The following is a 26,054-nucleotide window of genomic DNA, read 5'->3' on the forward strand; positions in this document are numbered from 1 at the left end:
CTTACTATGAGAAAACTTTGGGGAAACTCTCCAGGACTTTGGGCGAAAATTTTTTGAGTAATATCCTACAACCAAACAAAAAAAAAATGGACAAATAGGATCACATCAAGTTAAAAAGCTTCTGTATAGCAAAGGAAACAATCAACAAAGTGAAGAGACAACCAACAGAGTAGGAGAAAATATTTGCCAACTATCCATCTGACAGGGGATTAATAACCAGAATATATCAGGAACATAAACAACTTTACAGAAGAAACTTGAATAATCCAATAAATGAGCAAAAGATCTGAATAGGCATTTCTCAAAAGAAGACATACAAATAGCAAACAAGTATATGAAAAGGTTTTCAATATCACTGATCACCAGAGAAATGCAAATCAAACCACAATGAGATATCATCTTACCCCAGTTAAAATGCCTTTCATGCAAAAGAAAGGAAATAACAAATGATGGCAAGGATGTAGAGAAAACGGAACCCTCATACACTGTTGATGGAATGTAAATTAGTACAACTGCTATGGAGAACAGTTTGGTGGTTCCTCAAAAAACTAAAAATGAGCTACCATCCGACCCAGTAATCCTACTCCTAGGCATATACCCCAAAAAAAGGAAATCAGTATATCAAAGAAATATCTGCAATCTTATGTTTTTTGAAGCCCTACTCACAATAGCCAAGATTTGGATAAAGAATATGTGGTACATATACACAATTGAGTACTATTCAACCATAAAGAATAATGAAATCAGCCGGGCATAGTGGCTCATGCCTGTAATCCCAACACTTTGGGAGGCTGAGGAGGGTGGACCACCAGGTCAGGAGTTTGAGACCAGCCTGGCCAGTATGGTGAAACCCCATCTCTACTAAAAGTACAAAAAAATCAGCCGGGTGTGGTGGCACGCGCCTATAGTCCCACCTACTCGGGAGGCTGAGGCAGAACAATCACTTGAACTCAGGAGGCAGAGGTTGCAGTGAGCCAAGATCGTGCCACTGCACTCCAGCCTGGATAACAAGAGCAAGACTCCGTCTCAAAAAAAAAAAAAAAGAAGAAGAAGAATGAAATCCTGTCATTTGCAACAACATGGATGGAACTGGGGGTCATTATGTTAAGTGAAATAAAGCAGGCACAGAAAGACAAACTTCTCATGCTCTCACATTTGTGGAAGGCAAAAATTAACAACTAAACTCACAGAGATAGAGAGCAGAATGATAGTTATTAGAGGAGTTGGGAAGGGTAGTGTGACTGGGGCAATGTGGGGATAGTTAAGGGGTACAAAAATATAGTTAGAATGAGTATGTTCTGTGTATTTGATAGCACAATAGGGTGACTATAGTCAACAATAATTTATTGCATATTTTAAAATAACTAAGAGTATAATTGGATTGTTTGTAACATAAAGGATAAATGCTTGAGATAATAGATACTCCATGTACTCTCATGTGATTATTACACATTATACACCTGTATTAAAATATCTCATGTACCCCATAAATACATACACCTATTATGTACCCACGAAAACTAAAAAGTGAAAGAGAAATAAAGATGTTCTCAGACAAACAAAAGTCAAGGAAATTTGTTACCAGTAGACCTGCCTTGCAACAAATGTTAAAAGAAGTTCTTCAGAGAGAAGACAAACAATATAGGGCAGATACTCAGATTCTACACAAAGAAAGGAAGAGCACCAGAGAAGGAATAGTGAAGGTAAACTAAAACACTTTTATTTTTCTAATTCTTGATTTAGAAGTTTGCTCAAAATATTACCAACAATACATTCAATTGTGTGTGTGTGCTTATTTATAAGTGAAATGAGTGACAGCAATGATACCAGGAATGGGAGAGAGGAGTCAAGATTATTCTGTTATTATAAGGTATTCACACTATCAGTGAAGTGGTATAGTATTACTTGAAAGTGGGCTTGAATTAGTTGTAAACATACATTGCAAACTCTAGGGCAACAACTAAAAAAGTTTTAAAAAAAGTATAACTTATATGCTAAGAAAGGAGAAAAACAGAATCATATAAAATGCTCAAGCAAAACCACAAAAGGGGCCAGGCATGGTGGCCCATGGTTGTAATACCAGCACTTTGGGCAACTAAGTCAGAGGGATCACTTGAGCCCGAGCCCAGGAGTTGAAGCCCAGCCTGGGCAACACGGCAAAACCTCATCTCCACAAAAAATACAAACACAAGTCTGGGCACAGGGGCTCACACCTGTAATCCCAACACTTTGGGAGGCCAAGGCGGACAGATCACTAGAGGTCAGGAGTTCAAGAGCAGCCTGATCAACATGGTAAAGCCCTGTCTCTACTAAAAATACAAAAATTAGCCAAGTATGGTGGCAGGCACCTATAATCCCAGCTACTTGGGAGGCTGAGGCAGGAGAATTGCTTGAGCCCAGGAGGCAGAGGTTGCAGTGAGCCGAGATCGCCCACTGCACCCCAGCCTCGGTGACAGAGCGAGACACCACCTCAAAAAAAAAAAAAAAAAAAATACACACACACACACAGACAAAAGAAAAAAATCAGTCAGGTGTGATGGCACACACCTACAGTCCCAGCTACTTGGGAGGCTGAGGTGGGAGGATCACTTGAGCCTGGGAGGTGGAGGATGCAGTGAGATAAGACTGCACCACTGCACGCCAGCCTGGGCAACAGGGCAAGACCTTGTCTTAAAAAAAAAAAGGCAGAAAAAAAAAGTAGAAGACAAAAAGAGGAACAAAAAACAAGGGCAATGAATAGAAAACAGTAACAAATACAGTAGCTATTAATCCAACTATATTGATAATCACTTTAAACATCAATGGTCTCAATACACCAATTAAAAGGCAGAGACTGTCAGAGTGGATCAAAAAACAAAACCCAACAATATGTTGTCTACAAAAAGCTACTCTCAATATAAAGATTGATATAAATGAAAAGTAAAGGGATGAAAAAATATTTACCATGCTAACACTAATCAAAAGAAAGCAGAAATAGCTACTTTAGTTTCACAGAGAGCTGGCGTCAGAGCAAGGAAAGTTATCAGGCATAAAGTGGAGCATTACATAATAATGAAAGTGTCAATTCTCCAAGAAAACATAACCAATCCTTAATGTGTATGCACCTAACAACAGAGCACCAAATACATCAGGCAAAAACCGATAGATAACCAGGCATGGTGGCTCACGCCTGTAATCTCTAAACTTTGGGAGGCCAAGGCAGGCAGATCACCTGATAAGGAGTTCAAGACCAGTATGGCCAACATGGTGAAACCCTATCTCTACCAAAAAATACAAAAATTAGTCAGGCATGGTGGCATCCACCTGTAGTCCCAGCTACTCAGAAGGCTGAGGCACAAGAATCACCTGAACCCAGGAGGCAGAAGTTGCAGTGAGTAGAGATTGCACCACTGCACCCCACCCTGTCTCAAAAACAAACTGATAGAAATGCAAGGAGTAATAGATGAATCCATAATTACAGTTGGAGACTTCAATACTCCTTTATCACAAAACGAACAGATCCAGCATGCAGAAAATCAGTAAGGACATAGTTGGAATTCAATGTTACCATCAACTAGCTGAAAATAACTGACATCTATTTACTACTTCATCTAACGACAGCAGAATATACATTTTACTCAAGATTACGTAGAACATTCACCAAAACAAACCACATTCTCGGTCATAAAACACATCTTAACAAATTTAAAAGAGTAAAAATCATATAATATCCATTCTCAGGTCATAATGGAATTAAACTAGAAATTATAACAACAACTAGAAAAATCCCAAAATACTTGGAGATACAGCAACATAATTCTAAACAAAGCATGGGTCAAAAAGGAAATCTCAAGAGAAATTTTAAAATATTTTAAACCTAAATGAAAATTAAAATACAACTTAATGGAATTTGCAGGATACAGTGAAAGCAGTGTTTAGAGGGAAATTCATAACAATGAATGCATATATTTAAAAATAAGAAAGATCTAAAATTAATAATCCAAGCTTCCACCATGGGAAACTAGAAAAGGGGCAGCAAATTAAATCCAAAGTAAGCAGTGGAAAAGAAATAATGAAAATTAGAGCAGAAATCGATGAAACTGTAAATAGAAAGTAAACAAAAGAAATAAATGAAACCAAAAGCTAGCTCTTTGAAATCATCAATATAATTGATAAGCCTCTAACTAGGCTAACTAAGAACAAAAGAAGACACAAACTACTAATGTCAGAAATGAAAGCAGGAACATCATTATAGATCCTATGAACGTTAAAGGAATACTAAAGGAATATAATGAATTCTATGCCCACAAATTCAATAATCTAAATGAAATGGATCAATTCCTTAAAAGACATAATCTGCCAAAACTTGAGAAATTGAATCAATAATAAATAACCTTTCAAAACAGAAAACAGCAAGCCAGGATGGGTTTAGTGTTCAATTCTAGGAAATATTTCAGGGAGAAAGTATATAATTCTCTACAATCTCTCTCAGAAAATAGAAAAGGAGAATATACTTCCTAACTCATTCTGAGGCCAGCATCACCCTAACACCAAAATCAGGCAAAGATATTACAGGAACAGGAAACTACAGACAAATATCTCTCATGAACACAGATACAAAAATCCTCAGCAAAATGCTAGCAAACTTAAGTGCAACAATGTATAAAAACAATTATACACAACAACCAAATGGGATTTATCCCAGGTATGCAGGATTGGTCTAACATTCAAATATCAACATAATCCATCACATCAACAACCTAAACAAGAAAAATCACATGATCATATCAATAGATACAGAAAAAGCATTCAACAAAATCCAACACCCACATATGATAAGAACTCTCAGCAAACCAAGAATAGAAGGGAATTTCCCTAACTTGATAAAGAACATCTATAAAAAACATACAGCTAACATCATACTTAATGGTGAGCAACTAGCTTTTCTGCTAAGATCATGAATAAGGCAAGAATATTCTCTCTCATCACTCCTTTTCAATAGTACTGGAAGTCCTAGCTAATAAAATAAAACAAAATATAACACCAAAGGCACAATCCATGAAAGAAAGAATTGATAAGATGGACTTCATTAAAATAAAAAACTTCTGTTCTGAAAAAGACACTGAGATGAATGAAAAGACAGAGTGGAAGAAAATATTTTCAGGAGACATGTCTGATAAAGGACCATTATCCAAAATATGCAAAGAACCTTAAAACTCAACAATAAGAAAACAAACAACTTGATTAAAAAATGGGCAAAAGACCTGAACAAATACCTTACCAAAAAAAGCTCAAGTACCTTAGGCTTATAAAAAGATGTTCAACATCATATGTTATTTATTAGGGAATTGCAAATTACAACAAGATTAAAACCAGTACATACCTATTAGAATGGCCAAAATCCAAAGCACTGATGACAACAATAAATGTTCCATGAGGAAGTGGAGCAACAGGAACTCTCAGTTGTTGCTGGTGGGATTGCAAAATAGTATAGCCATTGTGGAAGACAGTTTGTTTCCACTTCTTACCAAACTAAACATACTCTTACTATGTGGTTCAGGAATCACACTCCTTGGTATTTACACAAAAGTGTTGAAAACTTACGTCCACACAAAATCCTGTACAAAAATGTTTACAGCAGCTCTATTCATAATTGCCAGAACTTGGAAGTGACAAAGATGTCCTTCAGCAGATGATGGATAAATAAACTATGGTACATCCAGACAATGGAATATTATTCAGCACTAAAAAGACACATGCTATCTTTGAAAAGATAGCCATGAAAAGACATGGAGGAACTTTAAGTGGCTATTACTAAGTGAAAGAAGCCAATCTGAAAAGACTACCTACAGTATGATCTCAACCATTTGTCATACTGGAAGAGGCAAAACTATGGAGACAGTGAAAGGATCAGTGGTTGTCAGGGTTTAGACAGGAAAGAGGGATGAGTAGGCAGGGCACAGAGGATTTTTAGGGCAGTGAAACTATTCTGTATGATACTGTAGATGTATGTCATTATATATTTGCCAAAACCCAAGGAATATACAACAGCAAGAGTGAACCCTAATATAAACTATGGACACTGGGTGATAATATATGGGTTCATCAATTGTAACAGGACAGGGACAGGATTTTGATGGTGGAAGAGGTTGTGTGTATGCCGGGCCAAAGGTATATAGGAATTTTGTACTTTGTTCAATTTTGCTCTGAACCTGAAACTTCTCTCAAAAGTCTATTTAAATACACTGTTTAATAACTCCACTGTCCACTTTGGCATGGAGCTATTGCTTTAATCTGTAACTCTGTCTTCATTATTCTATGGTTTTCCCAACCGAGACTGAAGGAGTAAGGACTAAAGTTTGTTTTTGTTGTTTTTTTGTTGTTGTTGTTAAGACAGTATTGCTCTGTCGCCAGGCTGGAGTGCAATGGCGCGACCTCAGCTCACTGCAACCTCTGCCTCCCCGGTTCAAGCGATTCTCCTGCCTCAGCCTCCCGAGTAGCTGGGACTACAGGCGCACGCCACCACACCCAGCTAATTTTTATATTTTTAGTAGAGACAGGGTTTCACCATGTTGGCCAGATGATCTCGAGCTCTTGACCTCATGATCCACCCACCTCAGCCTCCCAAAGTGCTAAAGTTTTTTAAGCATTAAAAAATATTTTTGACGTTAAAAAATATTTTTGACATAAATTTTTTTTAATGTTACAAATACTTTTTTTAACTTAGTATTTTAGGTAATTCCTCAAATTTGAATTTTCTCAAAATTTTAACACCATTTCCTAGAACTGTGGCCTTTATATGATATTTGGAAGCTTCATCAAAAGTTAACACGCAGATATTTGGAAATAGCTACATGCTACTGGCACTGGGAAGAAAAAAAAATCTATTTACTTTTAAAGAGGCATAGCTATTACTACAATAACTGATGATTTTAATAAGTTTCCCCTGGGGGAAAAATGCCTTTCTACTTGGAGAGAAACCAGTATTTTTTAAAAGGCCTGATTTTTATACAACATTCAAGTGACATGTCTTTGCATTTATTTATTTTGTGGAAAGAAGAGAAAAGATGCATAATGGGGAAAATAGTCCCTATTTCATAGGACAAGCAAACCAGCTCCTTTTTCAGCTCCTTCTACAAAGGGCCCTCGTCTTATAATAGGCAATTCCTTTCCTAAATACACATCTAATAAAAAAGTGTGTCATTGCTGAAATTCTCAACTGGGCTGTTTCCAAACATATGATGCATTCCTCCAGCAACTTCCAGGATGGAGTCAGCATGACCCCAAGGAACAACTGACCAGCACAGCCTTGTCTCCTCTGCATCTGAGCTTCTTGATCTTGACATGAGGAAGCACAACCCCTGCCAATTCCAAGAGTATGCTCTAGACAAGAGCTTGTTCTTCATTTCACTTTCAAATTATTTTAGAAACAAGTCATGGCACCTATTTCTAAAATAAAATGTTGCTCCTTCATTACTTTTATTAATTTTGCAATATCTTTCTCATCATTCTTCACTTTTGATACCTTGTATTCCAGCGTATGTACTTTAAACTCAGGGCCCTCAAGCTTCAGTGTGGATCAGTCAGATGGGTGCTTGTGAAAATGAGGGCCAAGGGGTGTACTACCAGGGGTTCCAATTTGGTAGGTCTGTGGGAAAGCCCCACAACCTGCATTTGTTACGCATCCCACAGGGGTTCTGTTGTAGGAGGTCCTGGAACCACACCTTGATAAATGTGGCTTTGAAGAATATGAAGAAGTGTGGTTTAGGCATCTTTTATGTTAAGGAACAGAACAGAATTAGGGAGACCTAAAGGTACAAAACACATTTATAGGTATATTCACTGAATGAAAACTGGTTTCTCTGCCGCTCCTCAGTGAGCATACAGTATAGAATGTGTATTAACGTGCATTGTGGCCAGGTGCAATGGCTCACACCTGTAATCCCAGCACTTTGGGAGGCCAAGGTTGGAGGATCACTTGAAGCCAGGAGTTCAAGACCAGCCTGGGTGACACAGCAAGACCCCACCTCTACAAAAAAGTTAAAAAAAATAGCTGGGCATGGTGGCATGCACCTGTAGTCCTAGCTACTCGGGAGGCTGAGGCAGGAGGATCGCTTGAGCCCAGGAGTGTAAGATCACAGTGAGCTATGATCACGCCACTACACTCCAGCCTGGGTTACAGAGTGAGACCTTGTCTCTGAATAACAATTAATAACAACATACACAGCTACATCTGCTCCGATTCCAAGGTTCCCATCTGAGACTGGGGAAAATGATCCATTCCAGTGGGCTTTATACCATACAAAATCATCCTTAGGCAGAAATGAAGGGGGAAAGGATAAATGAAGCCTCTATTCTCAAGGCCTGGAGCCCAAAAGAGCTGATTTCCCTGTCCCCCTCATCACACCACAAGTGATCATAGTAGGGTGGGGGGATGTGGAAAGGGAGGAGGAGATGGGTTCTGCTAGAGCAGTGGTTCTCAAGCCACAGCTGTATCAGGATCCCCAAGAGGCCTGGTTAAAACACAGATGGCTGGCCCCATCCCAGAGTTCCTGGTTTAACAGGGTTGGAGAGTTTGCATTTCTAACAAGTTCCCAGGCGGAGCTGACGCCCCTATTCCAGGGTCTATACTTTGAGAGCCACGAGGCTAAGTGTCTGTGAAGTGCCATTCAAGCACTCTGCATTAAAGGAAGAAATGGGGAAATTTTGCCAGAGAAAAGAGCCTCTAACACTCAAAACAGAGCATTCCAAACTTACACAGCGACATTTGTTGTAATATACATTCTCGTAAAACAAAAAGAACCATTTAATAACATAATCTCAGTATTCATTGATTTAAATGGATTTCAGCTGGTCTTCCACTCAGAAACAAATGTAACTTGCAATGCTTATTAATCAAGAAATCTTACTGAGGGTCTATTGTATATACAGAGAACTGCTGTGTAGGCCAATCTCCTAAATGGATGAAAAAGTAAAACAAAAACAGTCTCTACCTTTAATTTACTTATTGTCTGTATTATTTCACCTTCAATTACTACGAAATTTTGGACTAACTTAACATAACCTTTTCACTATCTCAACATAAAAGAAACAGGGCTCTCTTGAAAGAATTCTTGTCTTTGCACGAACCCTACTTTTAGGAGAATAAAATAAATTCCAGGGAGGGTAGAATTAAAGTAGAGATGTAGGTATTTTTGTTTATTTTCAAACCAACTTCTAGGAGGTGTACCAGAGACACTGTTGGTAAACTCGATGGTCAATAGAAACATCACAGACACCAATTCTTTAGTTACCAAAAACTCATTGAAAATGGATACATTTTATGCATTCCATTTTTCAAGACAAGAAATGCACCAACACATTATTAAAAAAAATGTGTACAAAGTGGTCATAAAAACCTTATTAATAAGGTCACCTTATGTTTATATGGCCCTTCTGTGAAGCATTTTTTTTTTTTTTTTTTTTTTTGAGATGGAGTTTCACTCTTGTTGCCCAGGCTGGAGTGCAATGGCACAATCTTGATTCACTGCAACCTCCACCTCCTGGTTCAAGTGATTCCCCTGCCTCAACTGCCCAAGTATCTGGGATTACCGGCACCCACCACCACACCTGGCTAATTTTTTATTTTTAGTAGAGACAGGGTTTCACTATGTTGGCCAGTCTGGTCTCGAACTCCTGACCTCAGGTGATCCGCCAGCCTCAGCCTCCCAAAGTGCTGGTATTATAGGCGTGAGCCACCGCACCTGGCCCCTTTTGTGAAGCATTGTGATGAGCCTCATTTGACTTGATCTTTACCACAAAATGGGAGGCGGAGTCAATGACTAACTCAACTTGTAAATTAGATGTTGAGGTGGGGGGGATGAACAAAACCTCAGAACAGCATTCAAATGTTCCAAAAATACTTAACTCCTACTTTAATACATCCTATCAGCTCTCTGTAGATTTTCTATGATCATCAAAATAAAATTTTTAATCAATTTTTAAAGGATTGAACATTTTTTTTAATTTAGTACCATGTGAGGATCCCCATTAATTTGACTTTTAACACAATAGTGACCAGTGACTTGGCTTTCTTCACCCTCACTCTTTCATCCTAAACTGCAGCCTCACAGCTCCCTGCTGAAAAGTCTTGCCTTGCCAGCAGAGCTCGGCAGAGGCCCCGGGGGTCCAATCAGCACAGGGCTGGTCTGGCAATCTGGGCACCAGGCAGGTGGTCAGGCTATGATAATAATTTGTGTGTGGACTTGGGTACTTCACTGTTCCACGTGCAGTTTTTCTCGCCAATAAAAAATAGCAATCAAAGTGATCTAATGAATTTTCTATATAAGATATTTTTCCATGCCTTAAAAAATACTAAATCCTTTATTTTCTTTAATTTCTTAGTAATAAAATACACCTGCATGCACTCGTGTTGTATAGTACTTGTGTTGACTGTGCTTGTGTTGTACGGTCCCCTCTTGTTATCTTATCTGTGGCCTCACACAGCCTATAAGACTTGACTTGGGATCCAACCCTATCTTATATCGCCTATTACAGCAGCCCTCACTGACAACCCAACGATAATGACCTATGTTTCCACAACAAGCCAGGCCTATCCCCACTCCAAGGCCTTTGTGCTAGCCGTTCTGTTGGCCTAAAATACTCTTCTCTCAGACCCTTTCATATCACACAGGCCTCACATGTCACTTCCTATACAGACCTTCTTTTAGCCCTCTCCCCACCTCCAGTTCCAGCTCCTGTTACTCTCTAGCCTATGACCCTGTTTTAATTTTTTCAAGTACATGGTACTTGGAGATCTAAAATTAGAGGGAAAAAATATCATACAACATTCATTTTACTTAGTCCCAAATCTCTATCAGATGATGATATTGAGCAGAAAGATTCTAAAATTGGCAGGGAGAAAGAAAGTCATCTTTACACCTTCCGTGTACCAAAACCTACCATATAGGAGCTTCGTGAAAGTACAACAAATGAATCCATTCATTCATTCATTCATTCCATAAAGGTGTACATGCTTACCAGGTACTGAAGACAAAAAGATGGCTATAGTATAATCCCTACCCTCATAGAGCTCACATTCAAGCAGGAATGCCAGACAATACATAAATGTCTATGATGCAATGTGACAAGCATTCAGAGCAAAGAGGATCTGTATGCCTGATATTCACAACAACATGAATGAAGTTGTGTGATGAGGGTACTCTTCCCATCTGAAGGTTGAGAAAAGTCTCAGAGGAGTTCATGAATCTGCTTGAAGTTTCACAGCCAATGAAGAGGCAGGAGTATCCTCACCCTTGAATCATTGAAGTAAATGATTTATGAAGGTGAAGTGATAAGTCTTGGCTCATTTAAATAGCTTTTACCATAATCATATTTTGAAGATGCTAAGTGTTAACTGCCTACTCACTATGGTATGAACATGAAATGCATATGGGAGGATGGAGACTCTACATTTTAATTAAAAATAGCAATAATAGGCTGGGTGTGGTGGCTCACACCTGTAATCCCAGCACTCTGGGAGGCCAAGGCAGGTAGATTACCTGAGGTCAGGAGTTCAAGACCAGCCTGGCCAACGTGGTGAAACCCCCTCTCTACTAAAAATACAAAAATCAGCCAGGTGTGGTGGCAGGTGCCTGTAATCCCAGCTACTCGGGTGGCTAAGGCAGAAGAATCGCTGGAACCCAGGAGGCGGAGGCTGCAGTGAGCTGAGATCACACCACTGCACTCCAGCCTGGGCGACAAAGCAAGACTCATCTCAAAAAAAAAAAAAAAAAAAAAAAAAAAAATATATATATATATATATATATACACACACACGTATATATATATATATACACGTATATACATCTATATACATATAAATACACACACACATATATATATACAGCAATAATAAAATGAAGTTCATGAAAGATTAAAAGCCACATTGGAATTGTCTGGTAATTCTACAAAGAAACAAAAACATGTTTAAATTTTCAAAGACAAAAGATCCTTATCCTTCTATTTTCCTTACTTTATTATCATATTTTCTGTTGGTGGCTTCTTACTGGTAGCATGCTATCTCCTCTATAAAAATTCCCTCTAACTGCATTATCCAAATCCCTCTGAAGAGTCGCCTCCAGCCACTAGGTTTTCACCTCTAAATAACTGATCTCATCAGTTCAGTAAAGTTGGCCACATCAACTTCGGATAGCAACACCTTCCTCCAATTCATCTTCCCATCCACTGACCAAATTCATCTTTCCTTTGGCCCAGCAGAACCAAGAACATGTATTAAAAAACCAGCCCATCCATCTTCTAGTTTACAAAACACGACATTCTCAAACTGTTTACTTATGTCCATGCCAACAATATTACTCAAATGTGGTGGAGTAAAAAAGCCACGGGGAATAGTGTAGTTGGCCAAGAGCAGTATTTGGGGATCTAAAATTACAAGGAAAATCATACAACATTCATTTCACTTAGTCCCAAATCTCTATCAGATGATGATGTTGAACAGAAAGATTCTAAAATTGGCAAGGAGAAAGGAAAAGTCATCTCAAAGTTTGGGCCATGCCAGAGCAGCCTTACAGAGCAAAGGCAGGAGGAAACAGGGTAAGGTGCTGTGCCCTTGAAAAAGCTGTCATAATCAGCAGTGTCTGCTGGGCAAGGAAAAGTACAGAGAGAAAATGCAGGAAAGAAAAACAAGTGGAAATTATTGCCAAAAGGTGAGAGTGAACAAAGAAAAGAGAAAGAATTCTTTCTATAGTATTTAGAGGACAGCATTAGCAACACAGCAAAATCAGAGATGCTAGTTCGACTCTATTCTGTTCCTAGGTACCATTTGTACTGTGGCACTTGTACTGTGGCAAAGCAAGGGACCTCCTTCCCAGGAGCTCAACACTGATGAGGGGACAGATGTCTCTTCTACCTGGCTCAGCCATACCCAGAGCCAACTAAGAGTGAAATCAGAGTGCTTAGAGAGCATCAAATAGAATCTGCTTAGGGAGCACCAAACAGGATCAGCCCCCAAGGATCTTAGAAGAGGGGCATGGAAGAAGCAGTGGTGCCCAGGAGGAAGTGGTCCTGAGCAGACAAATGAAAGGTGCTGAGAGCTCATTTTTGTCAACCACTGTGCAAGGGCCCTGCTCTCTATGCACTTTTAATGTATTACCTAATGCAGCCCCCTAGCAAGCCCCTGGATGATGACCGACACCATCATTATTCCTATTTTGTGAATGGAGTTAACTTAGCCCTACTCCAGGTCTCAAGCTTGACTGTCCGAGGTTACACAGTGAGGAAGTATTAAGGTCAATTAGGAGCTCTGTATTTTAACTCCAAAGACTGAACTTCCAACCACTGAGCCATACTGGCTGTCATTCAGGACAAGCCAAACTGAGACCAAGTAAGGGGAGGAAGAGGAGAAAGGCAACAAAAGCAGGTAAGATAGAAGGGAGAGGAGGGGAGTAAGCGGCGGCACTTCCTTCTTATAACCACACAGTCTTGGGTCTCGATGGCAATGTATGCACAGAATTGCAGTATCCAATGGACTGTGTCTACACGATGCGCTCAATCTGCAACAGGCAGGAAAAATTAACAGACACACATCAGTATATACATATACAGGCAGACCTCATTTTATTTTGCTTCACTTTACTGCACTTCGCAAACACTGTGTTTCTTACAAATGGAAGGTTTGTAACAACCTTGCATGCAACAAGTCTACTGGCAATATTTTGCCAACAGCAAATGCTCACTTTCTGTCTCTGGAAATTCTGGAAATTCTCATATTTCACACTTTTTCATTATTAATATATCTGTTACAGTGATATGTGATCAGTGATCTTTCATGTTACCATTGTAATTGTTTTGGGACACCACAAATCATACCCAATATGAGACAGAAAACTTAACTGAGAAATGTTGTGTGTGTTCTGACTGCTCCACCGACCAGCCGTTCCCTCATCTCTCTCCCTTTCCCTGGGCTTCCCTATTCCCTGAGACACAACAATATTGAAGTCAGGCTAACTAATAACCCTACAATGGCCTCTAAGGGCTCGAGTGAAAGGAAGACTCACAAATCTCTCACTTTAAATCAAAAGCTAAGTGAAGAAGGCATGTAGAAAGCCAAGATAGGCCAAGAGCTAGACCTCTTACACCAGTTAGCCAAGTTGTGAATGCAAAGAAAAAGTTCTTGAAGAAAACTAAGCAGAAGTCAATTCCTGGCCTCAATGTTTCCAAGGATTGGCTGACTCTCCTTTTAGGGGCTAACACAGCTGGTCACTTTAAGTTGAGGCCAGAGCTAATTTACCATTCTAAAAATCTCAGGGCCCTTAAGAATTAGGCTAAATCTGCTTTGCCTGTGCTCTGTAAATGGAACAACAAAGCCTGGATGACAGTCCGTGTGTTTACAGCATGGTTAACTGAATGTTTTAACCCCACTGTTGAGACCTATTGCTCAGAAAAGGGTCTTTTCAAAATATTACTCCTCACTTACTATGCACCTGGTCACCTGTAAGCTGTGATGGAGATGTACATGGAGATTAACATTATTTTCATGCCTGCTAAAACATCATCCATTCTGTAGTCCATGGGTCAAAGAGTAATTTCAACTTTCAAGTCTTCTTATTTGAGAAATACATTTCATAAGGCTATAGCTGTCATAGATGGTGATTCCTCTGATGGATTTGGGCAAAGTAAATCGAAAACCTTCTGGAAAGGATTCACCATTCTAGATGCCATTAAGAACATTCATGATTTACGGGAGGAGATTAAAGTATCCACAATAACAGGAGTTTGGAAGAAGCTGATTCCAGCCCTCATGGATGACCTGGAGGAGTTCAAGACTTCAGTGGAGGAAGTCACTGCAGAGGTAGTGGAAATAGCAAGAGAATTAAAAGTGGAGCCTGAAGATGGGACTGAATTGCTGCAATCACATGTTCGAACTTGAAGACATGAATGAGCAAAGAAGGTGGTTTCTTGAGATGGAATCTACTCCCGGTGAAGATGCTGTGAGCATTTTTGAAATGACAACAAAGAATTTATAATTTTATATAAACACAGATGATAAGGTAGCAGTAGGGCTTGAGAAGACTGACTCCAATTTCGAAAGAAATTCTACAGTAGGTCAAATGCTATCAAACAGCACTGTATGCTACAGAGAAAGCTTTCATGAAAGGAAGAGTCAATTAGTGCAGCAAACTTCATTATTTTCTTATTTTAAAGAAAGTGCCACAGCCACCCCAACTTTCAGCAACCATCCATATCAAGGCAAGACCTTCCACTAGCAAAAAGATGATGACTCACTCAAGGCTCATATGATCATTCCATTTTTTAGTAACAAAATATTTTTAAGCCGGGCGCGGTAGCTCACGCCGGTAATCACAGCACTTTGGGAGGCCCAGGCGGGTGGATCACCAGGTCAGGAGATCGAGACCATGGTGAAACCCCGTCTCTACTAAAAATACAAAAAATTAGCCAGGCGCGGTGGCGGGCGCCTGTAGTCCCAGCTACTCTGGAGGCTGAGGCAGGAGAATGGCGTGAACCCGGGAGGCGGAGCTTGCAGTGAGCCGCGATGGCGCCACTGCACTCCAGCCTGGGCGACAGAGCAAGACTCTGTCTCAAAAAAAAAAAAACAAAACCAAAAAAAAATATATTTTTAATCAAGGTATACACTTGCCTTTTTAGACATAATGCTATTATTGTACACTAAATAGTCTACAATATAGTATAAACATGACTTTTACATGCACTGGGAAACCAAAAAATTTGTGACTCACTTTATTGAGATATTTGCTGGAACTGAACCCTCCATATCTGAGGTATGCTTGCAAATACAGCCCTGATGTATTTTTCCATAAGTACCAAAACAACCAATTTGTGTCACACCAACAAATTCTGTAATATTTTCTCTCCACTAAGAAAGCAGGAAACCATTAGTAAAACATGCATTTAGAGGAAGATAAGACCATAGTTTCTCCTCCATGTATAAATCATTGTACTTAACTACCACATCAGGGAGCTTTTAAAAACATGACCCTGATGGGCAGCTTCTATGTTTGTGCGTACTTTAAAAATTTAGTAATTAAAAAAAAATTTAGTGGAAAAAAACACCCACATGTTCCAAAAAATCTTTTTTAAAAGGCACTCAATGTAATCACTGATGCAGCAACAATTTTGCAAATTTCCAGCACTCGCAAAAATATACATATATATAACTTTAAAAATTTTGTAATTAAAAAAAATTAGTGGAAAAAAACACCCAAGTGTTCCAAAGTGTTTAAATCTTTTTTAAAACGCACTCTACATAATCACCGATGCAGCAACAATTTTGCAAATTTCCAGCTCTCGCAAAAAAATATATATATATACATCAAACATTCAACTAACTAAAGAGAAACTGGACGTAAAAACTGCATGTGCAGCAATCTTTGACTGTATATACATTCTTCAAATCCGAGCTATCCCAATGTTTAGAGGGTTCCTGCCTTGCTTGAGAGGTTTCTCTAAATTGTTAAGCGTTGAGGTTGGCCTTTAAATTCCCACATAAAGGGTCATAAATATTGCCCAGGACTGAGTTCCTTCCAGATCAGTTTCTTAAACTGTGGGCCACCTCCATCAGCATAACTTGGGATGCTTGTTAAAAACCCCAAAGATTTTGATTCAATTTGTTGAATTTAACAAGTTTTAACACTTTAACAAACCCTTCCAGTGGTCCCGCTGGACATTCATGTGTAAGAAACACCAATCTAGAATCTCTTTAAAAGAGCCCCAGTAAAAATGGACAGAGGCATCACCAAAACTACTGGTGGCCAATTCCTCATCTCTCCTAACACCCCCTGGAGCGGCCAGAGCTGCTGCATTAGAAAAGTAACCAAATTAGATCCATAGTCACAGACTGTGTGGCAGGGGCCCAGTCAAAGCCCCACCTACCCATCCTTGGGTCAGCTGCTAGGGTTCCCAAGTGCCCCAGGAATGAGCCAACTCTGAATAGCCCATCTCTCCAGCCTATGTGCAAGGCATCCATGGGCTTACATCATAAGTTCAATTGTACTCCCCCTACAAAAACAAAAAAAAAGTGTTGAAGTCCTAACCCCAAGGACCTCAGAATGTGACCACCTTTGGAGACAGGTTCTTTACAGAGGTAATTAAGTTAAAATGGGATCACTGGGCGGGGGGCACTAATACAATATGACTGATGTCCTTATAAAAAGGGGAAATTTGGACACAGAGACAGACACACACAGAAGACAATGTATAAAGACACAGGGAAGAGATGGCCATCCACAGGCCAAGAAGAGAGGCCTAGAACTGCCTTCAGAAGGAAACGACCCCATCAACACTTTGACATTGGACTTCTGGACTGCAGAACTGTGAGACAATACATTTCTATCGTTCTGAGTCACCCAGCTTGTGGAACTTGTTCCAGAAGCCCGAGAAAACTCACATAGCTTGGAAAATCATGATGTGAAGTTAGGCGGTGGAAGCCAATCCAGATGACTGACGGCTGTCAGGACAGTTTTCAGACCAAGACCTCAAGAAAGAATGTCACAGCACTGGATGCCCAGGAAGCCCAGGGCAGTAGTAAGAGCCACAAGATCTGCAGTGGCATCTAAGCACTGCCCCACTGTCTGGAATAGGGGTAATAAAGCATGCCTGCCTCAATGACACTACAGGGTGTGAAGATCAAGAAAATGCTCTTTGTAAGCTCCACAGCACCACACAAGTTACCCCCACCCCATCGGCAGCTCCTCTCTGCCGGCCCTGATCTTGGTCCGTATTAAAAGGGTGGTGACGTAGCCCTCGCACTCCAAGTCGCCTCTGTTCATTGCTAGGAAGGACTGGGAAGCAAAATCTGCACTTTAGGAAAATTTAGTTTGAGCTCTCGAACATGTTTGAGTATGTCTGAAATATCCAAGAAACCAAACCCTGTGGTTGTCAAAGGTCTTTTCAACAAGTCAGGCTTCCTAAGGGCCCAGGGTTCACTGGGCAGCAAAAACTTCGATAAAGCAGAGCAGGCAGGGGGCGGGCGGCGTCCTCAGCAGGCCCATGGGCTGGAGGAGGGCTTCATGATGAAGGTTTAAGCACTATTACAGTGTAGAATTTATGGTTCCTAAATGGGGATTTTAACTAGTCTTGAGAACACATATTTGACCTAGTGTGAACTTGACCTCTGGGTTCCTCTCTCTTCACCAAGGTTGTCTGTGCCACATGACAAGATTCTCCAGCTGACCCTCCCACATGGGGGCCGGGGTGGCCCTCCTAGCAGTTGCCATGGTAAACCTCACTGCAGATCTATTGGCAAAGCAGCTGCCAATGGCCATAGCAGGCATACAAAAAAATACATAATCACTCTGGGCTCAACTCCCAAGTTTGGCAAGCACGATGCCAAGCCAAGACGGATGGGGGACAGCCTGAGACAGTTCTCTAGGTCACCTGAACTCCAGCCACATCACACCCTCCTGGATGATGCCATCCACCACTGCGTCTCTGAACACCAAGGGTGCATGTGTGACTCTGTCTCCTTTGCATATAATTTAAGGAAAATGTCTAGAGTTGGGTTTTTTCCCCCAAAGAAGCATGGGCTGAATGCCAATGGAAAAGCAATGGAATATCGATTTTCTGTTTCTTGCTAAGGAGAGAACAAGTCATTTGAAGTGCCATGAGTTAAGTGAGTAAAAACAGACCTGCACTCCCTACAGCTGGCTGTGTTTCTCCTCTATTCATAGAACCTGGCACATGGTAAAAGCTAAACAGTAAATGAAAGAACCATCCATGCATGTATGGAAGGCCTGCAATGTGCCAGGCACCGCTTTGGATTTGTATCTGCCATCATCTCTCTTCCCTCTACCCCATAACCCTGCCAGCCCAGCCTCACTCTCCTCTCTTTCATTCTTTTGTATTGCCTATTCCCATGTCCAGTCTTCTCATTAAAGCTGAGCCTATCGGCAATGTCTCTGTATGGCCTGCACTTACCCTGAGATGGGGGCAAAAAGACTGAAAGAACCGATGCAGGGCACGGGGGGAGGTTCAGTTTGGGCACAGAAAAAAAAAACTACAAAAATGACAGGAGGCAAAAATGTTACATCAGGGGTTTAATGCCCCACTTGGAAGACAAAGTCCCTAACCCACAAAACCTTCCTTTAAATGTTAATTCCTTGGAAAGAATTAACATCTTGTTAATCTCTCCATCTCTTTTGTGGTCCATCTCTCCATCTCTTTTGTCCAAAACAGGTAACGCTATCAAGAGTCATCCAATATTAACTAAAATGACACATCCCACACGATAATTTCAATTCCTGGGGATCCACACACAAAGGGTGTCTGGAAAAGCAACATTAACATGCAACCAGGCGTCTCTACATAGTGACTGGGCAGCTACAGCCTAGAGGACCACTTTGGTGAGTGCACATACCCATTCTTTGCCCTTGTGTGGGTCTGCTGCTTGCTTGTTCACATCTCTCTGATTTGCAATTTAAGGTTCACTAAATCTTTAGTCTTCAGAAGCATTTGATCATGGTCCATTTAAATTAGGTTTCAATCAACTAAAAACAATCCAGGCTTGCTCAAAGGGATACCTTATTTTCTTCACTGGATTAGGCAAATACTGAACAACAGGAACACTTCCAATCTCTCACACAGAAATTTTTTTTGCATCAATTTGGACATGACCTATATAAACTCAAATTCTTCATTATCTTCAACATGTAATGACAATTAGAAGACATCCTGGGTTATACATTTAAATGTACATGCATATTTTATGATGACTATTATAAGGGGGAACTTCATGTGGGCATATCATTGGTTTTTGTATTCTCATGTGTAATAAACCATACCCAAGTGTAAGTGTTCAACCTCAGCGTAATAAGGAAGTGAGAGAAGGCAACCACAAACAGAAGAAAACCAAGTCATCGATAAAAGAGACAGAATTTACTTGGCTTGATCCAATACTAATCTCTAATATTAATCTTTCTGGTTTCACCAAGGCTTTCATACCCATTTTTTTCATCTTAATACCTGCAACCATCCTATAAAGAAGGCAAGGTTTTAGCACAGTCATTTCTGAGTGGGAAAATATAGGCCAGATAGGTCAAGTGAACTCCCCGAGGCCACACAGCTAGTGAGGGCTTCAGCATTTGAATTTAGGTCTTCTGACCCCAAAGCCGGGAGTCTTTCCTGGCATCACACTACTCAGCCATGGACACAAGCTTTATAGCATCAGCGGGAGCCCCAGTGGTCCCATCTGAAGGTAGAAGGCTCTCAGCTCTCTGGATCTCCCAGACACATGAAAAGTAAGTCCCCTATTTTAAATATCCATCTCAGAGATACATTATTTTGGATCGCGAGCTGACCTACCCTAGCATGCCTTTTAAAAACACGATTATTTCTGAAGAGAGCTGTGAATTAAGTTTCTAGCATTTGTACCTAAATTCATTTGTTAAACTGGGAAGTACAGGAAGGTTAATCTTCTGAATGCTGAAAACCATAGAAAAGGAAAGTGATGTCACATTGCTTAGATGCTGGTACTGTCCAAGGGCTACCTCCTAGAAGCCAGTAGGAAAACTTAAGCCAAATGCTAGAAGCATTGGTTGTAGGTACCGTAAGATTAAACCAATATAGCAACTTCCTCTAGAGCCCTGTAAGTAACTTCAACACTGATTTTTCTGACCAGCAGTCTTCTGTGATCTCTCTCTGGATTACCAGGGGGCAAACCCAGCTAAACCTAGGCACACACTTCTTTACCTCTCTTGCCTGCAGAAGCAGGAAGCCATGAAGTGATTCCCCAAGATCTGGAACATCTTGGGATCTTCTAGAACATCTTTGGATCCCCGAATTCCCCAAGCAACCTGAAAATGGGGGCCTATCCTCTTTTCAGAGACAGCACTCAATTGCATCATTTGCCAAGCAAACTTATTAAAGCCTTAGAGCATTCTCTCCAACAGGCATCAAGGAGCTTCTGCCTATTTGTAAAATCCTGCTCTGAATTCTTTTCTTTTCTTGAGATGGAGTCTCTCTGCATCGCCCAGCACAATCTCTGCTCACTGCAATCTCCCCTACCCAGGTACAGGCAATTCTCTTGACTCAAAGACTCCTGAGTAGCCAGGATTACAATTACAGGCATGCGCCACCATGCCTGGGTAAATTTTTTTTTTTTTTTTTTTTTTTGAGACAGAGTCATTGTCGTTCAGGCTGGAGTGCAGTGGAGCAATCTCAGCCCACTGCAACCTTCACCTCCTGGGTTCAAGCAATTCTCCTGCCTTAGCCTCCCCAGTAGCTGGGATTATAGGCACACACCACCACACCTGGCTAATTTTTTGTATTTTTAGTAGAGATGGGGTTTGCCATGCTGCCCAGGCTGGTCTCGAACTCCTGGCCTCAAGTGATCCACCCGCCTTGGACTCCCAAAGTGCTGGGATTACAGGCGTGAGTCACCACACCAGGCCCTATTCTGTATTTTTAACCTTTACTCAGCAATATCCCACTGCAATGGTGCTGTAACAGATGAGTTATCTCCATGTTACAGGCAAACCATATCACAGCAGGTTTTGGACAAAATGAGTTACTGAGGGGAGGAGGGAGCATGTCATTTGGCCTGAGCAATGCTAAATTCTAAACAAACGCTAACACATTTCTGAGAAGTATAATTTAAGAAGTTACAAAATGAAAAATTATGATTTAATCTAAAATGCCTAGAACCCTGAGCATTTCTGATCTAGTGGTTTGAGTTCAATAGTCAGAAGGCTGTTCAAGTCTGTAATTACTGCTTGATCATAAGACATCATAAAACCTGTGGACATTCCCCTTTTTACAAAAGTAAAGCCATTATGCCAAAGCCCTTCTGTTTTCTTCAGGAATGAAGACATTTTTCAACAAACGAGGTCACTAGATTGACTGTATCTGAAATTTTTTAAATTCATCCACCTGTATTTTAAAATCCAAGCAGCAGAAATTTTGGACAATTCCAATCCACATGGGAATGTCTCAATCTCTATGCAAAGAACAACTAAGAATGCTTCACGTTTTCTGAGGGGGAAGGTAAGACTCCTTTAGGTCCAATGAGCACCCGAAAGCATCAATTCGTCAAGAATAGCCTAAAAATACATTTTAACCTGATCCTTAATTTCACAATGCATAGGAGAAAAATTTTCCAGTGTTCTCAAATCTATATCTATATGCATCATTAACACATTTTTTTAAAACACTGCTGGGCATGCAGGTGAACTGCAGAAGCACGGCAGAGAACCCCATCCATCAGTTCTGAAGAGCAGCAGGAAAGTGCATGCTAGAAAACCATCAGGCCTCAAGGATGAAGGATTCTGGTTGCTGTTTTCAGGAAGTTATAAAAACTATTGATGTTTTACTCCAGAATAGGGCCCTCTACTCCCCAATTCCCTCCTGCCATCACCGTAAAGAATGTCTTTCATTTGTTGGCATCATGTTCAAATTAATTACATTGGTTCTGCCATATGGCATATCCTCAAACGGAAATTTTTTTCCTAGCTCCTGATTCACAGATGTGCCAGAGTGATGAATATCTCCGTTGAGTTCAGAGAAGTCTTGGTTGCACAGCACGGTTCTGTGCAATGTATTGCTGCTGGCATTGATACTAACATTACCCTGACCCAGCCCTTCCTAGGTGGTAATGAAGCCTGCAGGTAATGGATGGATTGTATTTCAGACTTCAACTTCCCCCGAGCCCTTTCAAATGGCCCTTGTGAGATGCCCCCATGTAGACACCCCCCCCCCTTTGCCTACTGTGCAGGGCCACTGTGAACATGGCAACTTACGTTTGGTGCACCTCTGGGAGCCAGGGGCCTTACTCCAGCCATGACAGCACCGCCCTCCACAGACATTGACTCTGAAACAAAGCAAGATCGCTGAGTCCAGCAGCAGAAAGACCCCCTTCCCAAGAACCCAAGCTTCCAGCATGTTCCAGAAAGGCCAGCCTCCAGCATCTGCAACCCTCTGGATGAGAGAGTCCTAACAGGTATCCTGGATGCCCAACCCAAAGCTGCCCAAGCAGAGGGGCAAGGCCCACACATATATCAGGGAATGCTGGGAGAACCAAAAAGCCTGCATAACCTAGGGCTATACAAGAAGGGAGAACAGGGCTCAACAAATGGTTTTCTTACCCCCAAATTACAGTAGAGCCAAATTTATTTTTTCTATTATCTGGGCCAACATTTTAAATTGGAAATGAGTTTCAGAGAGAACTGTCCAAAAAGGAGTTGAGGGCACATGGCCTGGAATCACCCCTGAAAAAAACATGCCAACTAAACAAAACAAGTTTTCCCCTACACCCCAGCCTGAGATGAATTCCCACAAAGGGAAGACACTATGAGCGCCCAATAACAGAAACATTCCAACCAAAACTTTTATCAATACCAAGACACCCCACCCCAGGAAAGCTGACCCCACAGGTGCAGCGAAGTCCAAGCCCATGATTTCTCTGACGCTGCAAAGTTCCAGGCCACAGAACAGGAGCTGGATCTTTACGGCTAGCCCGCCCTCGAAACATTTTTTTCATTAGCTAGACCAAAATTAAAACTCAGTTGCAGAGTTTAATTGATGCTGAGGGATTAAACTGTAGTGACCTCAAGTTTACGCCCATCTTCTAAGGAGCAGTTGGGTTTGCGCGCAGAAGGTTACGCCCCGGGCAGAAATGCCTTTTGTGTTTACCCGCAGCTCGGTAACAATGCACACGGAGTTTCACGTCAGTAAAAGTTCCTGGGCTTCCCCGCACTCCCCTCTTCCCGCGGCGCTCAGCGCAGGCGGAGGCGGGGAGAGAAAGCCGACCCACCGCGCGCGACCGCCCCGGCCACCGCCGGGCTCCAAGTGGCCCTGACCCCGCCGGTCCCTCCGCGGGCGGCGCGCGCGAGGCAGGCAGGCGGGCGGGCGGAAGGGGGTGTGGGCTTACCCCTGCAGCTGCTGCTTCTGGTGAACCTGCAGCCTGGAGCCCCCGCCGCTCTGGGTCTCCTGCGGCACCTTGGAGCGCACGACTTGCCTGCCTTGTTTGGCGAACGGGGCGGCTGCCGGGTGGCCGCCGGGCTTGGGGTGGAGCTGCCCGCCGGGGGCCGCGGGACGCGCAGGCTCTGGCGGCGGCGGCGGTCTGAGCCCCTGCAGGGCCGCGCCGCCGGGCTTGCTCGTGCGCCGGGTCCTCTCCGAGGGGACCCCGGGGGAGGCGCGGCTGGGGGCGCCGGCAGCCGCCGAGCTGCGGCTGTACCTGGCGTTAAGCGCGACGTTGAAGGTCCGCGAACGCGGGGGCCCGCTCAGGGGCAAGGCGCCGGCTGCCAGGCCGGGGCCCGGGTGCACCACGTAGGTGATCCTCCGCACCCGGCCGTGCGTCGAGGACGCAAGCAGCCCTGCCCAGAGCAGGAGCCCCCACCTGAGCCAGGCCCCCGCCATCGCGGTTCCTAGCCGGCGCGACCGGCCGCGCGCGGTCCGGCCCCCTCCCCTGGCCGTGCGGCTCGCCTTTACCCGCGCGTTCAGGCTCCCCCGAGAGCTGCCGAGAGCCCGGGAAAGGCGGGAGGAGGCCAAGTCGGTGGCGAGGGAGGAGGCTCTACAGGCGGCTGAGCGGCCCCAGACCCCGGCCGATTGTGGCTGGGAGCAGGGGGAGGGCGTGGGGGTGGGGAGCGCGGAGCCCGGAGAGCGGGGAGGGGCGAAGGGAGCGGGCCGCGCAAGGTGAGGGTCCGCGCGCCCGGCCGGGGGGTGCAGCGCGCGCCGCAGCGGGGCCCGGCGAGGGTGGCCGAGAGCGAGCGAGAGCGCGCGGGACACTCCGAGGCAGCCCCGGCGGCGAAGTCTTTTAAAAGTTTCTCTCCCGTGGCCCCGAGTGTCAGACCTGAGCAGCCAATCTCCGGCAGACGTGACGTCAGGCGGCAGATCCTAATTGGGGAAGGCGTGCGAGGAGCCCGAAGGCGCGCCGCCACCCTCCACATCCACGGGGGTTGCCCCCGTGGGTCGCCGAGGCGGAGGTCCCCACGCCCCGGTCCCGTGTCCCGGGAGAGGACAAAGGGCTCAGCAAAGTTACTGAACGGTCCTGTCCTTTCAGAAGCCCCATGCGTTTGATATTGTTTGGAAGCCCCGGCATTTTCTTATCCGTGTTTGCTGGGATACTTGCTGCGGGGTTGAATTCAGATACCAAATCGGGCCCCAGAAAGGGCTGTCAGGGCGCGCTGAGGTCTCCATCGGAAACCGTTTAGGTGGCTCCCTGGGGGCTGTAAAGTCCCCGTGGCTTCTCGGTCTGCAGCCTCTGGTACCCTACTCCTGGCTTGGCAGGGATGGGAGTGCAGGGCGGGCAGCAGAGGGCGCCCGCGTGGACTGGGAGAACCGCCCAGGGACAACCGCAGAGACAGCCCTGTCCCTGGGCCTTTAGGGTAGGACTAGAGTTCAGGATCCCTGACAACCCTAAGCCATTATTGCTTTTAATAAAGACAAATCAGTTCACCGGACCGTAATCCGACCGGGTCACCCAACTTGGAGATGACCTGACCCATTAAGAGAGATGGCAGAATGTTCCAGGGATAGAGTCCTGGGGGGTCATATAGTGCTCTTTGGGGAAAACCATGAAATAATGACATATTTACTTTTAGCATTTGGATTCAAAACAATGTCGGATGATTTTATTATGTGAATGCAATAGAAAGTCCATAGTCATAGCAGTCTTCTTCTATTTTTATTTTTTTAAAGCCTTTAACTTAAGAATGATGGTGTGTTTCCAAGGCTTTGGTTGTTCTTGTTCTTGTTTACTTGTGGCTTATCCTTTTGTTTTGTTGCCTGCATGCATTGGCTAGTAGACAATTGGTAGCAGGTGACAATGGTTTAAGAAGCATTAATGGAAAAATCATTTAACCCTAAGGAAACTTAACCCATTAATTTTTTTTTCTGCACATTGGAGAAAGACCTCCAATATTTGATTTGGCAGGCAGGGCCTCAGTCCAGCTGCCTGAGCACTAGCTGCTTGTGAGAACACAGTTTGAGAGGCACTGTCATGGAATAAATAGCGCCAGACTGGAGGGAAGAGCCCTCAGGTCCAGTCCTAACACTGCCATTAGTAAGCTGAAGGACCACAGGCAGCTCACCTCTCCTTCTGAACC

General features: G+C 42.9%; 1 protein-coding gene across 1 annotated transcript in view; it reads right to left on the minus strand.

Annotated features, from left to right (window-relative positions):
• Nucleotides 1–24,366, minus strand: part of LTBP1 (latent transforming growth factor beta binding protein 1) — a 440,637-nt gene extending 416,271 nt beyond the window's left edge. The window contains exons 1-2 of the mRNA XM_030799969.1: nt 23,879–24,366; nt 22,749–22,819 (exon numbers count right to left, since the gene is read on the minus strand). Of these exons, the coding sequence (XP_030655829.1) occupies nt 22,749–22,819; nt 23,879–24,366 (559 nt within the window). The remainder of the gene's footprint in view (nt 1–22,748; nt 22,820–23,878) is intronic.
• Between the last annotated feature and the right edge of the window lie 1,688 nt (nt 24,367–26,054).

Source organism: Nomascus leucogenys, chromosome 19, assembly GCF_006542625.1.
Source record: "Nomascus leucogenys isolate Asia chromosome 19, Asia_NLE_v1, whole genome shotgun sequence".
NCBI lineage: Eukaryota > Metazoa > Chordata > Mammalia > Primates > Hylobatidae > Nomascus > Nomascus leucogenys.